This window comes from Colletotrichum aenigma, assembly GCF_013390185.1.
Source record: "Colletotrichum aenigma strain Cg56 chromosome Unknown KSG_Cg56_contig05, whole genome shotgun sequence".
Taxonomy (NCBI): domain Eukaryota; kingdom Fungi; phylum Ascomycota; class Sordariomycetes; order Glomerellales; family Glomerellaceae; genus Colletotrichum; species Colletotrichum aenigma.
In genome coordinates, this window is record NW_023500911.1 from 3,766,684 (window position 1) to 3,782,011 (window position 15,328).

The window sequence follows — 15,328 nt, forward strand, 5'->3', positions numbered from 1 at the left end:
CTTATACAGCCGCAGAGCCTGCTTGGGGCATACGCCGTACAGCGCGTTAGGAGCAGTTCAAGTAAGCGGGAGGGGAAGCGTGGGCCATTGATGGGGAGGAGGGGAGGTTAGGTAGGCAGGTATGGCGCCGCCCCGACCAACCGGCTCGGGGCCGCGGGTATGTTGTGTATGCTTGGTATGTAGGTGCTATGTGCTGACGGGATATCTGTTTGAGTAAGCACACCCGAGAGGTTGATTATCCCTCTTCGTGAGAGTGGCTTTTTTGGCCTATTAGAGATGGGGGTGGGAGTGTGCCTTGGGAATCTGGCACTTTTTGGAGGGAGAGGGAGGGAAGATGTATCGTGGAGGGGGCGCCGTGGTTCTTCTTGGGGGTGTTGGTTGGGCTGGTCGGTTTGTATGCGGCCTAAGGCTTTCGGAGAGGTAAGTTGTGAGAATTGATATAATTGTTTGTTGTCCCCTCGCGGCCTTGCAAAGGGTCACCTTCGTGATTGATTGTGAGGCTTCAATGGATGTGGCCGTGTTCGCGGCCTGGATTATGATATACAGGAAGGGCGGGGAGGGGCCATCCGCGGAGTACAGGATCGAAGATGCGGGTTTGGGGCGTGGCGGGCAGTCCAAGTCGGGTCAGATCAGGCCAGGCCAGGCACGGGTGGTTTGGATGCCTGATGGGATGGATGGTGGTGGTGATGGCGGATGCGGGCTGGATTGGTTGGAATTCTGTGTGTTTTTGGATTGGTCCGGGGAGGGGGTGAGATTTGGCTGGATGGAACGTTGTAGGAGGAGGATAGAGATGGACGGGTAGGTGGGTGAGGGTGGTGAGAGGCTCTGTTTGTTTCTGTCTGTCTGCGGCTGAGGAGAGGGTTTGGAGATGCGGGAGGGAGAGGAGGCTGACATCAGATGAGTATGTGAGGTAAGCATGAGTGTCCTTTCGGAGGCGCCGTTGCAGGTCGTGGGGGAGTTTCTTAGATGGGTTTGGTGCTGGGTGATTAGATGCTGTTTATGGGTGTATCTCGTGGGGTGTTTGAGGTTTGGGTAGGAGTTGGTGAGGACGGTGGAAGTTGATACACGCTGTTGCCTTATGGGTCTAGAGGCTCATTGGCATCTGCGGTTGTTGTTCTTGTCTCGGAGTTGTGAAGCCCTGATCGGATGCCTGCTGTTGAGAACTCTGGTACTTCTTGATTAAGCAGGAGGAAAGGGAGGTTGTGTGGAGTGGTGTGGGTTGAGGCTCATTAACATCTGTGGTTGTCCCTCCTTGTCTTGGAGTTGCGAAATCTCGCATGACTGCCTGCTGTTGGGAGGCTTGTCGTCTCTCGGATAGGCAGGAGAGGGAGGTTGTGTAGGGTGGTATGGGTTGAGGCTCGGTGCAGATCATTGAGGCGCGACGAGGCTGCGGACGAGGGCGGTTTGCCTCGTTGCCTTTTCTCGGGGGTTGCAGTTTCGTTGGTTTCGGTGACTGGGTTCTGCGCGGTTGCGCGGGCGGATTTTGGGATTGTGATTGTGATTGAGGTTGGAAATGCTGAGAAGTTGATATTGGAAGTTTGGAACGGATGTTTTTGAGGTGAAGTAGAGGGATGGAGGGTTTGTTGGTGTGGCGGATGATGTTTGAAGTCCGCTGACGTATAAGTTGGATTATTGGTTGGTAAGCTCTCTGGGGTACTTTTGAGGTCCGCAAAGAGTGATGAGTGTGGTGATTCTGGTGTTGAACAGACTTGATGCCGCATACCGGCGGTCTACTGGATGAGTACTTGATGTGGAGGGCGAAGTGCAGGTATTTGGGTTTGAATGAAAAAGCAGGATGGAGATGGGCTGATGTTGATAATCTGGCTGTCTCTAAGTGGTACAGGTGAGATGGGGGACAATGTCTAAGAGGACAGCGAATCAAGGGAAAAGACCACGGCAATAACATCTTCGATTATGATGATAACGATATTGAATATCACAGCCATAGTAGAGATGATGCTACGAGATATCATAGCAGACCAAGACGGTGACGACGACAACAACGATGACCATATTAGTAAACGAAGCAAGATGGTGATGATGAGAAGCAGACATTGACTTTGTGGACGCAGTTCCAAGATAGCTCCTGTTTCTTTCGAGTTCTGAATTTTTTCTTGCCTTCCACGCTGTAGATAGAATATCTCAGCTTCCACACTGAAGAAATTCAAGTCTTCTCCATTTATTTGCGCTATGTTTGTCAATGAAGCTACATATGACTTGTGATATACTTCCAAAAGCTACGACTCCCTGATGATTCTAACGCTAAGGATACGAAATTCTATGGGCCTACCTTGAGACAGTGGACTAACTAGGTAACAAATAACCTCTGTGAAGCCCAGGCCATCCTGGCCGTCGAACATTTCCCCGTGAGAGTCATACGGTAGTCCACAAGCTGCGCCTCCAGGCGGCAAACCGCGAAGATGAAAAGTTAAAAGGGAAGAAACATTCATGTTCATTCGAGTATGCCTCCGGCTTAAGTTTCTCTACTACATTTGAGTCTGCTGCTTTTTCCTGGGAGCATCTAAACACCACGGCGAGCTGGTCAATGTTCGGCGTAGACATATCAAAGCCCTTAGAATCTCCTCTTGATAGGTACTGAGGTTCTCGAAATGGGCAACGGTCGGAGCATCGATGCTACTACTACCTTCAACAGAACCAGTGTCCGCTGCTTCGCCGACCTCATTCCTGTTCAAACTAGCCTCGAGGGACCGGAAAACCCTTGTGGGACATAACATTGATTTTAGATCCAACAACGAACTTTGTATGTATTCGTGAATGACATGGTCATGGGACGACAGGATCTGACCGATTTACACAACATTTCAACGTGTTCGCGCCAGTAGTGCTGTAAAATACGAAAGAATTCGAGAGTCGTAATCTGAAAGCTCACTTCAGCTCAGGTGGCAGCTCTTCGTTTTCGCATTGAGCCTACCTTTGACTTGACAGGTTGTGTGTTAAGGGTGCAAAATCGTATTTCAGTCTCGTCTCGTATCAAATTATGTGAATTCGCGACTCTAACCCCACCACAACACTATTACCAACGCGGAAAATGCTATGATGTCGTTTATGTTCATCATCTGTCTTGAGATTTCAGGGATCCATCGTGCTAGGATAAACAGCCCTCGCATGGAGCAATTCCCCTGAGGATCCCTTGGGATTGCGAATACCAATGGACCTCCAGATACTGGTGATACATAGTTCGCGGTCTATTCTGAGAAGAAGTTCGTGGACGTGGGGAAGTTCACATTCGACGTACATCACCTCCTTATGCCCAAATCTTTCAGGGAGATCCCAACATCTGTGAGCGTAGATAGGGTTCCAGTCCTCACTCTCGGGAGGATCGTCGTTGCACTGGAAATGCATTCCTTCATCAAGCGGCCGGTATTTGTCCATGGCGTGAAGAGCTTCAACATCTTCCCAGTAAGATTTGCTGTATTTGAATGTGAGATAGGAAACCGGTTTTCCACATCTTACCAATTTTTCGTTCGTCATGATTTTGGCGTCAAACCCCCGGGCGGCGTCGTTGTCTAGCAGCTGTTGGACATCATAGCTGCGTGAGACGCTGTTGTCCAGCGGCCATTGGACATCATTGCTGCTTAAGATGACCGCCAGCAAGACATGAAACGGAGTGTCGTCATTTCCTGGAAACGTTCTTTGTAGACCTCGACCAAGGAATCCACCAGTGGACATGTCTTCGTCAAACTTGTACATTGGACGATGCCAGAGTTCTTGAAGCTCGTCTACCGCCAGTGCCCGGTCGACTCGCGTTTCTTCCAGCGACTCCCACACCGGACAACGTTTGAAGTAAACCATTGGCTCACACAGAACAAGCTTGTGCATTCGATTCGCAACCTTCCGTAAGAAGAGATAAACTAGTGGTTCGTGCTTGTCTTGCCACCCAGAAGTAGCTGGACTAAGCAGGTATATTTCATCACCCTCTTTGACAATACCGGCTATGTGTTTGGAAGTCTGGACATGAAGACAGCACCGTGATGACCACACATTATCGCTAGGGTCGGTGTCTCGCTTTTGCAAATCAAATTGCATGACGTGTATCTTGATTGCGACCAACGAGAGTGCGCCAGTGTTGTGGTCGACTGTGATCCGAGACTGATGCCAGGGTCGGCCGTATGGTGGGCCGAGTTCCCCGTTGTTGTACGTCATGTACTTGGCAGGGAAAGTCAAACCGGGGGGCTTAACCTGATTCCTCGAAGAAACGTTGATGAACCACTGCCAAAAGTCGTGCGTCCTCCAAGGTGGTATCCATGACGGTAAGGGGTCTTCATACTCTGCGAAGGAAATACATTTTGCAGCAAGTAGAACGTTAAGATCGTGCTCATGGATCAGAAGCCAGGCGAACATGCCTATCATCATGTGCTGGTAGGAAATTGCGTAACTTGGGACAGGCAAACTGCCGCCGGATGTCCACAGCCCGAGTACACCGTACAAACTGTCTCGAGCGTCTGAACATTTTGACTGCGAGGTCATCCTCATGACCTCTGTCCAAGAATGATTGTGTGATAACGCTCGCATGGCAAGATTGAGCCATGGCGCCGGGGATGTTGTCAGGTTTTCTGCCATGTTCTCGAGGCTTTGAGGGTACACCTTAAAAACGTTGCTACCATAAGGCATGCTGATGCGAGGTGACAGAACCAGCTCTTGAATGACCCACACTCGAGTAAAGTAGTTTCGCAAGAGAATCTGATGGAGGCCTTGAAGATATTCGAGAGGACGGCGAGACGGTAGACCGGCTTGGTCATGAGACACAGCGTCTTGTCCAAGCCATAAGAAGACTTGGTTGCAATGGGAGTATATATGACCCATCTTCAAAATTTGCTTGGTTTTCTCGTTCATGTCGGATTGGTTGATGCAAATGAAGTCTAGCCAGCCCAGGCGTAGGAGACTGTGTCGTAATCGGGATAATGGTCGTCCTCGAAAACTTCGAATGAAAGGTGAATTGGGTATGTGGTATAGGATTTGCTAGGCATTGCAGAAATACACGCGAGTCGGAACTCGTTCGGCATCAAGGGTCTCTCGTAGATTTGATTTCCATGGCTTGCTGGGGAAACTGGCGGCACTACTGAAGCTTCTGGGATGTCGGACTTTGTGCCATCATTTGACGTACATTGCACCGAAGGTGGCCACCATAGATTGAGACGTCTTTCCGGTTCGTCTGGAGGCAGCAGTTCCAATGAGGAGTGCGTATCCTCGCGAAGGTGTCGCATCTCTTGTGCTGACTTGCCGCATCCTCTGCAAAATGGGAAGCCATCATCTGCGACATGTACGTCCGGCTGATGACAGGTGGGTGCGTGCCATCTCATGTTGAAGATGGTCGCCAATTATGATGAGGGCAGGAGGAGTCAGGTATTGCGGGAGGTCAAGCGGGGTAATGTGCAAGATTCCTAGGGGTTCAACAAGACCAACAGAACCAACAAGACCAATTAGAAATCACAGAAGTCCATAAGCGATACGCAGTGGGGAATCTCGCAGGTTCACCTGATGCTTGTGTTGGTTCTGTGATCAGGTGTTTTGTGGCCTTGCGACTGAGGAAATTCCCCAATCGTCTCATACAGCGGAGACAAACACCACAAAAGGATTCAGAGGATACAAATGTGTCATATTCAGACGAACAGTTGAAAACCTGGTCCTCATAAACTCTGACATTGGTATTCTGTTTGATGACAAATTTGCCTCATTTCTGATATCTTGTGCTAGAGTTTCTGAGAACAAAGTGGCTCACTGTTTCGCATGGAAGTTCGAAAAGACACCGATGACGTGTTCTTTGAGCAAACAACCTTGTGGTCCATCAGATATCATACAAAGGCAGAATCCTTTTCAGCTTGGGCAACTTGCACAAAGGATGGATGTTCGATTTGATGAAAAATGTTTGCAATGCCAAATTCGAAAACACCGAGAACACTGTTGCGATCAGAACTCGCAGCACCGTGCCGTTGACTATTCGCCGCTAATTCAGCCTTCAATAGTCCTTTTGTGAGCCGCCAATTTCACGGCTACGCAGTATGTCTGTCGAAAGTGCATGTGTTCCTTTTTGGTTTCCCATCCGGCCGGAACAACCGGATGGATAACTGGATACGGCTTGTCTGCCTTACAGGGGTAGTTGCAATTTCACTGTAAGTTAAGATATTTGCCGAGACAACCGAATACTGAATCTAGTAGTTAGCCCCTAAGGAAAGTTCTTGAGCGAGGTCATTGTAGGGCGCGGCTTTGGAAGTCGGCACGGACGGCCAAGCGCGCGCGAGAGCTTCTTGGTCGCCCCGGATGCCGAATCCGATACCACCTTCCAGAGTTCTTCCTATCGCCCTTCAACTTCGTTTACTGCGGGATCTCTGTGCAGTTACCAGAGCAAAGTGAGCAAAACTCTCCTGCCCAATTACAAACAATCAATTAACCTTCTTTAGTGTAATGACTCGACTCAGGTACACCCCTGTTCAACTCGTACATGGCCAGACACCAACGAACTATCGTCGCCCCTTCATCTCACAATGAAAGACCTCAAAAACTACATGAAGCGATGAGTTCCATGGCATAAGGTTGATTCCCAGGTAGTATCGACATTTCGGCCCTTTACAATTCCTGACGGGCACAGGTACCAAACATGCCTCGACAATTCTTAAAGTCATTCGTTTTTTCTTCTTTCGTCATCACAGCTCTGGCTGGCAGAGGCGACGTCAAGCACCCCACGCCTTACCATGAGGTGCCGCAACTAGTTAGACATGATTCTTTTGAGCTTTTCAGCGCGCCCACCCTGGACCATCTGAACCCGCGCCAGGAGAAGACGGCCGACGGCCTCACCGCCATCGATACCTTCACTTACAACAGCGAGACATGGACGGCCTACGAAGACCTCACGCGCTTTGACGGCCCTCTCGTTCTGATCTCAGCTTCCGGTACACGCCGCGAAATCAAGCGCTACGTCGAGGCCTCGAGCGACGAGGCCGTCTCGCTCAACAGGACCGTTGACGCGTACTTTGGTCTCGACCCCGCCAACGATGTGAATCTCAAGCAGAACGACGTCCTGGCGGAGCGCCTCCTCAAGGATGGCGAGCCTGTCGAGACGCATGTCCGCGACGTCATCGACCTGTCCTTCCTGCCGTGGGACACGTACCTCGGCAACGTCCAGGCGAACGACACCATGGCGCTGGACTGGCAGTCCACGACGAAAAACTACGCCCCGTGGAACGACCTGCTCGAGGCCGCGGATGGCACGCACTCTAACTACAGCTTTGACGGGCTGCTCAGCGGCTGGATGCCCGCGTGCCGCAAGATCTACCGCGGCCTCAACGACGCGACCGACTGGGTCGACATCACCGCCTTCGCCGACGTCGACTCGCCCGACCCGGAGATCGTCCACGTCTGGTTCTCCATGACGTACATCAAGGGCGGCGTCGTCCGCGCCCACAAGTTCGCCCTGGACTACAAGCAATTCCTACCCCTGAAGGCACACCCCACCGCCAACGACTTCTACCCGGCGCTCATCCGCTTCACGGACTACTGGACCTCCCACGTCAAGGACGGCCTATCCCTCACCCTGCCCGACGAGACCTGGGCAGACATGGGCAAGCACGCCTTCGCAGCGGAGCTCGTCAACCGCGGCGGCGGCGTGTCCCCGCGCTACGGCGCCTTCGAGCGCGACTACGGCGGCTCGGAGTACGACGGGTTCCAGGACATCCTAACCAGCTCGCTCACGGCGAACCTCGCGTGGGGCCGTTTTGACCAGGCCAAGGCTGTGCTGGAGAATTACATGGACTGGTACGTCTACGACGACGGCGCGATCAAGATGCGCGGGCCCGCGGTACCGCAGTTCGGCCTGTCGCTGTCCCTGATCGCGCGCTACGTGCAGTACACCGGCGACGCGGCCTTTGTGGACAAGTACAAGGCCAAGATCCTCGCGTGGGTGGGCATGCTCACGACGCGCCAGGACGAGAACCTGAAGCTGCCGGCGACGGACCCGTACTACGGCCTCATCTCAGGCTGGAGCGAGTCCGATGCGGCGCTGCGGAGCGACGCGTGGCGGTTTGAGAAGCCGTACTGGAATAATGCTGCCTTCGCCGCGCGCGGGTTGCGGGATCTGAGCAAGATTGAGGCGTTCGCGGAGCAGGCTAAGGACTGGAACGAGCGCGCGGATAAGCTGGTTAACCAGACAGCGGTGACTCTTGATAGATGGATCCAGCGCAACCTCACCCCGCCCTATGTCCCTGTGCTCCCGAACGAGACGACGCACGTGCTGGAAGACCTGGCGGAGAAGGGGGACGCGTCGTCGCAGTGGTGGCCTCACCGTGTCTACTCGGAGCTGCTGCAGGCGTCTGTTCTTTCGCCGAACCAGACAGACATGGTGATTGACTCGATGCGGGCGTATGGCATCACGAGTCTGGGTGTCGTGGCGAACGTGACGCCCTTGAAGTCCGACACGCGAGATATTCTGGGCTTCATCTCGTACGGCTACGCGTTGAGCCTCCTACTCCAGGACCGCATCGACGAGTTCGTGCTGTTCCTGTACACCCACCGATACCACGTGCACAACCGCGGCTTGTGGCTCGCCGCCGAGGTCGCCGGCACCGGGGGCGGTTCGAGCACGTACTGCCAGCCCTCCGAGTTCACCATCCCCATCCTGCTGAGAGCCGCGCTGCTGCTGGACCACCCGGACGACGACGCCTTGTTGGTTGGACGGGGCGTGCCGAGGAAGTGGCTCAGTGAGGGCAAAGTCGCGGTGCAGAGGGCCCCGACGAAATGGGGACTCGTCGATCTGGATATGCAGCTGGACGAGAAGGCGAGCACTGTCACCACGACTTTGGGCTTTGATAAGGCGCCCCCGACGGAGGTGAGAGTCAAGATGAGGGTGCCGGAGGGTCGTCAGCTGAAGAATGTTACGGTTGGTGGTGCGGCGACGGAGTTCAAGGGAGAGGAGGTTACGCTGCGTCTTGGGTCAGATGCCCGCAATGTTACTGTCGTGGGAAGCTTTTCGTAGACATCCGCAGACCTGTGATCACGCACACCTTTCCATTAAGTAAGTCTCGAAACAATTTCTAGCTCGCATGTGGCCGTGGAAGCAGTGGGCTCTATCAAAGCACACTGTAGAACATGACCTCCCCTGACTGGGTTCGCGTCTTCCCAAAATGACGCAGAGATGCTTAGAGAGGTGAGATGGGAATGTTGGGCGGTCAGGCCAAATGCATTCGTGCGTGTTGTGAACTTGTCATCCCCAACTTGAATATGCTCATTCATCGGACCACCTGCCCCTCTCAATATCTCTGTGCAGCCTCTTGTGTGTAGCTAATTCCTCCGTCGCTTCCCGTGCTCGCTGGTGTTTCTTTTCGAGAATTGCGTTTATCGCTTCCCTGTCAGCTTCGTCCAATTTAGATAAATCGACACCCTTGGGGTTTCTTTTTGAGACTTTCTTCGGTTCGTCCTCTGTGGGATCGCGCCCTTTGGCTTTGTCCTTTTTAGACACGGCGGCTTTGTTTTTCGAGCCTTTCTTCGATTTCTCCTTCGAGGGCTGGCTCTCTTTAGTCTCTGCCGCGGAATCCGTGCTTCGTGTACACATGCCGCGTCTTGGGGCGTTCCCATCCAACGGGCCTCTTCTGAGATGACCCCTTTCAGCTTGCGGTCTCTTTCCTCGTCCTTCGGAGTGGTCTCCTGCTGATGGCTTCCCTCCCGGCGCATCTCTTCGCGAGAAACCCCTGCCATCTCGACTTTTCTTCATTAGCCCCTCGTTCTTTGCTGTTGCTGGACCAGCCTCTTTGGACAGCTGTGTCTTCGAAGGAGTTTCCCAGAAATCTTGAGGGAATTCTGCCAAATATCCCTGTAGCTTCCAGAGCACAAGCTGCAGAGCTATTGACCGTCGCTTGCCCAACAGGATCAGCGAGTTGTCCTTGAACAAGGAATACTGCCTTAAAGTCGCCATGTGTTCGGGTCCCAGCAGTTGGTTGAGGTCATGGACGGCCAGCTTCTTCTCCCACTTGACGTCCGGGACGTCAAAAGTAGCAAATTGCTCCAAAGACTCTGGGCCGTCTTCGTTTGGTGGCATCCACAGCAGACACCCACGCTTCTGCATTTCGTGGACGTCCCGGAAGCTACATGGCCTCAGATACCCACGGTCAGCGTCTTTCGACAGCCGCAGGTAATACAAGATCGTATTGACCGCTTGACGCCTCAGATTCTCCAGCACGAACTCGTCCATGTCTTGGCGCCATACGATCTGGCTCCTTTGGGTTTTCAGGTTCTCCCGCCTGGCGAAGACAGCCTTGGAGGTTCCAGAATATGGACCCGAGCCCGGCTTTTGCATCATGTTGTAGAGAACCCGTTTTCTGGCCACAACGTAGCCCGAGGGTGACCCCATCATGGGTTTCCGCTCTTGCGCTCTTCCCCCAGCTTCCGGCTCTTGCTCTGCTGTATCGATCCCCTCTTTGCCCTCAACGTTCTCTGGTGCCGCTGACTCAATGTCCTCCGGAATTGCCCAAAACCTGCCGGTTTCCGAGTTTTGAACGGCATTGAACTTTTGGTGGAAGTAGGAGGGGAGACGTTTTTTGAAGACTTGACATGTTCGGGCGGGAGACGCCAATGCATGAGCTGGGAAACCTCGTTAGCTTCGTGACAAAATCCCAAACCAGCTGGGCACAACAGACCATATGCATTTTCCTCAAGTTTCCTCCTCGCTCTCTCCTTTAGGTCCTTGACTTCGCCTTTATTCGCCCTCCCCTTGTGATGCCTCCACCTCTTGGTAGTCTCTACGAAGTCTGGATCCATGAGGGGTGACATGGGCAGCTCGCCAACCGACGTGCTGATCGTTTTCTCCTCGGCGTCAAGCCTGATCTTGTTGCCTTCACCATCTTCCCCCAGGCCGCGATCGAAGTCGGCAGCCAATTCGTTCCTCTTCGTTGCGATTCGCTCCAGATCTTTGGGGGAGAAGTTCGCGATAGTTCGACGACTGCCGAGGGCGGAGAGGAGGCGACGGTTCATGGCGACGCCTGTCCCTACTGGGCGGGAAGCCATTGGGAACCGTCGAATTTGGCGCAGGGTGATGCTGCGTTGCTCAATTGCGACAATGACGTCTGAGGATTTGGGGAATCGGGCAGCTTTACACGCTTCGGGACATTTTTTAGGCGAGAGGCGCGTTGAAGCTCGGAGCTCGGGGGTTCCCCGCAGGGGGGTCACAGCAGCAAGCTTCTGCCGCGCCGCCTGCACAGCTGGGCGCGCACAAACGTCACCTCCACTTGCCGCTGCCAGCCGCGTCGCATTCCATTCCTTCAGCTTCAACACCTGCTTTTCAGTGTGTGCAGCAAACCTTTTTGCGCCGACATGAACTGCCAGCGCACCCTGTTCCGGTCTCTGCGGGCCGCAGCGCCCCTGCGACGACATGCGAGGGCATTCACCAACTTTCCCGTTCCCCCGATGATGGGAAGCTCGCCACCGGCCGGAAACATTCCCCTGCCGTACATCACCGAGGTCTCGGTTCGTAACACATGGTCTTGATGGTTGGATTTGGGGAGATGGCTAATCGAGTAGTCCAACGGCTGGAGGACATGTCAGTACTGCAACACCCGCGACTGAAGTTCAACGCTGACGGAGTAGGCAGACGACATCTTCTCCAAGCTTCTACAGGTACGGCCCTACGAATCCGCAATCTCCGAGGCGAGCGGCGACTGACGGCGGGCAGGAACGAATTGTATGTCTTAATGGCGCGATCGACGACACGGTGTCCGCATCAATAGTTGCCCAGCTGCTGTGGCTCGAGTCTGATAGCCCAGACAAGGCCATCACGATGTATATCAACTCGCCTGGAGGATCAGTCTCGTCAGGTTAGATGGCCGAGCCCGGCGGGGAGAGCAAGGCTGACGAACTTAGGACTTGCAATCTACGATACAATGACATACATCAAGTCGCCTGTCTCGACAGTATGCCTCGGCGCCGCGTCTTCCATGGCTGCGCTGCTCCTGACGGGAGGCGAGGCCGGCAAGCGCTACGCCCTCCCTCACAGCTCCGTCATGATCCACCAGCCCCTCGGCGGCACCCAGGGCCAGGCGTCAGACATCCTCATCTACGCGAACCAGATCCAGCGCATCCGCAGACAAATCAACGAGATCATGAGGCGTCACATCAACCAGTCCTTTGGGCACGAAAAGTTCAACCTGGAGGAGGTCAACGACATGATGGAGCGCGACAAGTACCTAACCGCCGAGGAGGCCAAGGAGATTGGCGTGATTGACGAGATCCTGACGCGCAGGGAGGAGAAGGACAAGAAGGAGGAGGGGTCGGCGGAGGAGCAGAAGACGAAGCCATAGAGCCGCGAAGCACACATTGAATGAGCCGTCACGCTGTCTGTGAGAACGCTCTGAAACAGACGTCATGCTCTGGATACCCACCCGACGAAACGATTACGGGATCGGATTATGAGGATTATGGAGGCCGTATGCGCGTTGCCGGGTAGCCATTACCCACATCGCGGACTTGGATTCGGCCTGAAAAGAGGGTCTGGTCCGGAACCGGAAGCGTAGCGGGCTTTGGCGGAAATAAGACGTGGAAGCTAGAGTTGGATGTGAGAGAATTGCACAGCAGGTGTGGCCTTGATGTGATTGAGTTATTGTGAGTGAATATGAGAAACGTGAATGGAAAAACGCATGGTTGAACCCGCGATTATGTCTGCAGGGCTGGCCGATGCTTGTCTCTGTCGCTCACCTTGCTCACCATCCTCCTCACCTTGACAGGCCACCGCCTCAGCTCCTACACCGGCCCATCGGCGTGGGCCTCACCGTGTCCACCTCGGCCAGCCAATCAGCAATTTCCTATTTCAATGCGGGGAGTGCGCCGGCGGGGAGCTCCAGAAATTTTACGCAGCCGACATCGCCCCAAATTTCCTGGGGGGTGGGACATGGCCTACGGGTATGGACCTAGGTCAAACTATCTCCAACTTCGTGTGTGCGCCGTGTCCCTGTGACTGTCCCTGTGATCTCAGGTCTTTCTCTACACCGCACCAGCCTTTCCGTGACTCAACTCCTCACCCTCACACCACCATAAAAAGATCCCGAGTCGAGAGGACGGGCAATGAATTGAGGCCTGACTTACTTCAATCGACACGACTTACAACTCTTTTCTTCCCCTCTCCGCCCCTCCTCCTCCGCATTCGCTTGAATATTGGGCCGGCGGTCCCTTTTCGACGCAATGCTCTCCCGGTGCATCGCCCGCCGATCGACAGCTCTCAGAGCTGCGACGAGGCATTCTTTCGCGAGCAGCCATGCGTATGCTACCCAATTGACCCTGTAACAAGACCCAATCGCTGACAATGACTCCCCCCGGACCAGCCGCCTCCTCTCCTCCACCGCCGCCCGTCGCGCCGACGACAGCAAGTTGAACAAGGTCTCGGCGACAATCACCCAGCCCAAGTCCCAGGGCGCCTCCCAGGCCATGCTCTACGCCACCGGCCTGACGGAGGACGACATGAACAAGGCCCAGGTCGGAATCTCCTCCGTCTGGTATGAGGGCAACCCCTGCAACATGCACCTGCTCGACCTGTCCAACCTCGTCCGCGACTCCGTCCGCAAGGCCGGCCTGATCCCCTACCAGTTCAACACCATCGGCGTCTCGGACGGCATCTCCATGGGCACCAAGGGCATGCGCTACTCGCTGCAGTCGCGCGAGATCATCGCCGACTCCATCGAGACGGTCATGAACGGCCAGTGGTACGACGGCAACATCTCCCTCCCCGGCTGCGACAAGAACATGCCCGGCGTCGCCATCGCCATGGGCCGCGTCAACCGCCCCTCCATCATGGTCTACGGCGGCACCATCCAGCCCGGCTGCAGCAAGGCCGGCGAGTCCATCGACATCGTCTCCGCCTTCCAGGCCTACGGCCAGTACATCACCGGCGAGATCACGGAGGAGCAACGCTTCGACATCATCCGCAACGCGTGCCCCGGCAGCGGCGCCTGCGGCGGCATGTACACCGCAAACACCATGGCCACCGCCATCGAGACCCTCGGCCTGACCATGCCCGGGTCGTCGAGCAGCCCCGCCGAGCACCCCGCCAAGAAGGCCGAGTGCGAGACCATTGGCGCCGCCGTCCGCAACATCCTGAAGGAGGACATCCGCCCCCGCGACATCATGACCCGCCAGGCCTTCGAGAACGCCATGGTCGTCGTCAACATTCTTGGTGGCAGCACCAACGCCGTCCTGCATCTGCTTGCTATTGCTGACTCCGTCGGCATCAAGCTTACTGTCGACGACTTCCAGGCCGTCTCCGACCGCACCCCCTTCCTCGCCGACCTCAAGCCCTCGGGCAAGTACGTCATGGCCGACATGCACGACATCGGCGGCACCCCCGGCCTGCTCCAGTTCCTCCTCAAGGAGGGCCTCATCGACGGCTCGGGCATCACCGTCACCGGCAAGACGATGAAGGAGAACGTCGAGAACGTCAAGGGCTTCCCGGACAGCCAGCAGATCATCCGGCCCTTCAGCAACCCCATCAAGCCCACGGGCCACATCCAGATTCTGCGCGGGCAGCTCGCACCCGGCGGCTCCGTCGGCAAGATCACGGGCAAGGAGGGCCTGCGCTTCGAGGGCAAGGCGCGCGTGTACGACGACGAGGACGACTTCATCGCGTCGCTGGAGCGCAACGACATCAAGAAGGGCGAGAAGACGGTCGTCATCATCCGCTACGAGGGCCCCAAGGGCGGCCCCGGCATGCCCGAGATGCTGAAGCCCAGCTCCGCCATCATGGGCGCCGGGCTGGGCAAGGACGTCGCGCTGCTGACGGACGGCCGCTTCTCCGGCGGCTCGCACGGGTTCCTGATCGGGCACATTGTGCCAGAGGCCATGGAGGGCGGGCCGATTGGGCTGGTGCAGGACGGGGATGTGATTACGATTGATGCGGAGTCGCGCGTGATCGACACGAATGTGTCCGAGGAGGAGATGGCGAGGAGACGGGCGGAGTGGAAGGCGCCGCCGCTGAAGTACAGCAAGGGCACGCTAAAGAAGTACTCTCTGCTCGTGAGCGACGCGTCCTCGGGCTGCGTTACGGACGGCAAGCTGCAGTAGAGAAGAAGAGAGAGAGGGGGGAAGTGAACGGGTCTGGTTCAGGGGGGAGCAAATGGGGCGGTCTTCCACCACTAGAGATTTACGCTTTGTTATACCATCTTACTTGTACGGCTTCGGAAAAGGTAGTCCAAAATCGGAGTTTTGTTTACGGTTCGTCTCTGGTGGTCTGGTGGTTGTACATCACTGAAGTGTGTGTATAGTGTGGGGGTGTAGAGCAAATTTCTGAGAGCGCTCGAAGAAAAGAATTGGAATCGTGGTATATGGAAGCTCGCCAACAAAA

At 55.1% G+C, this 15,328-nt stretch overlaps 4 protein-coding genes across 4 annotated transcripts; 3 read left to right on the top strand and 1 right to left on the bottom strand.

Annotated features, from left to right (window-relative positions):
* Nucleotides 1-6,616: 6,616 nt before the first annotated feature.
* CGCA056_v008655 (uncharacterized protein) lies at nt 6,617-8,986 on the top strand (the record flags this gene model as incomplete). Its single annotated transcript, XM_037323902.1, has 1 exon — nt 6,617-8,986. The coding sequence occupies one exon, from the start codon at nt 6,617-6,619 to the stop codon at nt 8,984-8,986; it is 2,370 nt and encodes a 789-aa protein (XP_037178442.1).
* A 359-nt stretch (nt 8,987-9,345) lies between these two features.
* CGCA056_v008656 (uncharacterized protein) lies at nt 9,346-10,977 on the bottom strand (the record flags this gene model as incomplete). Its single annotated transcript, XM_037323903.1, has 4 exons — nt 9,346-9,351; nt 9,559-9,710; nt 9,751-10,587; nt 10,644-10,977. 4 exons carry the CDS (start codon nt 10,975-10,977, stop codon nt 9,346-9,348), a joined length of 1,329 nt encoding a protein of 442 aa, XP_037177686.1.
* A 339-nt stretch (nt 10,978-11,316) lies between these two features.
* Nucleotides 11,317-12,299, top strand: clpP (ATP-dependent Clp protease proteolytic subunit; the record flags this gene model as incomplete). The annotated part of the gene is made up of 5 exons (XM_037323904.1): nt 11,317-11,469; nt 11,524-11,542; nt 11,594-11,619; nt 11,675-11,816; nt 11,863-12,299. 5 exons carry the CDS (start codon nt 11,317-11,319, stop codon nt 12,297-12,299), a joined length of 777 nt encoding a protein of 258 aa, XP_037178439.1.
* Nucleotides 12,300-13,176: 877 nt separating this feature from the next.
* CGCA056_v008658 (putative dihydroxy-acid dehydratase) lies at nt 13,177-15,048 on the top strand (the record flags this gene model as incomplete). Its single annotated transcript, XM_037323905.1, has 2 exons — nt 13,177-13,253; nt 13,317-15,048. The coding sequence occupies 2 exons, from the start codon at nt 13,177-13,179 to the stop codon at nt 15,046-15,048; spliced, it is 1,809 nt and encodes a 602-aa protein (XP_037178462.1).
* Nucleotides 15,049-15,328: the final 280 nt, after the last annotated feature.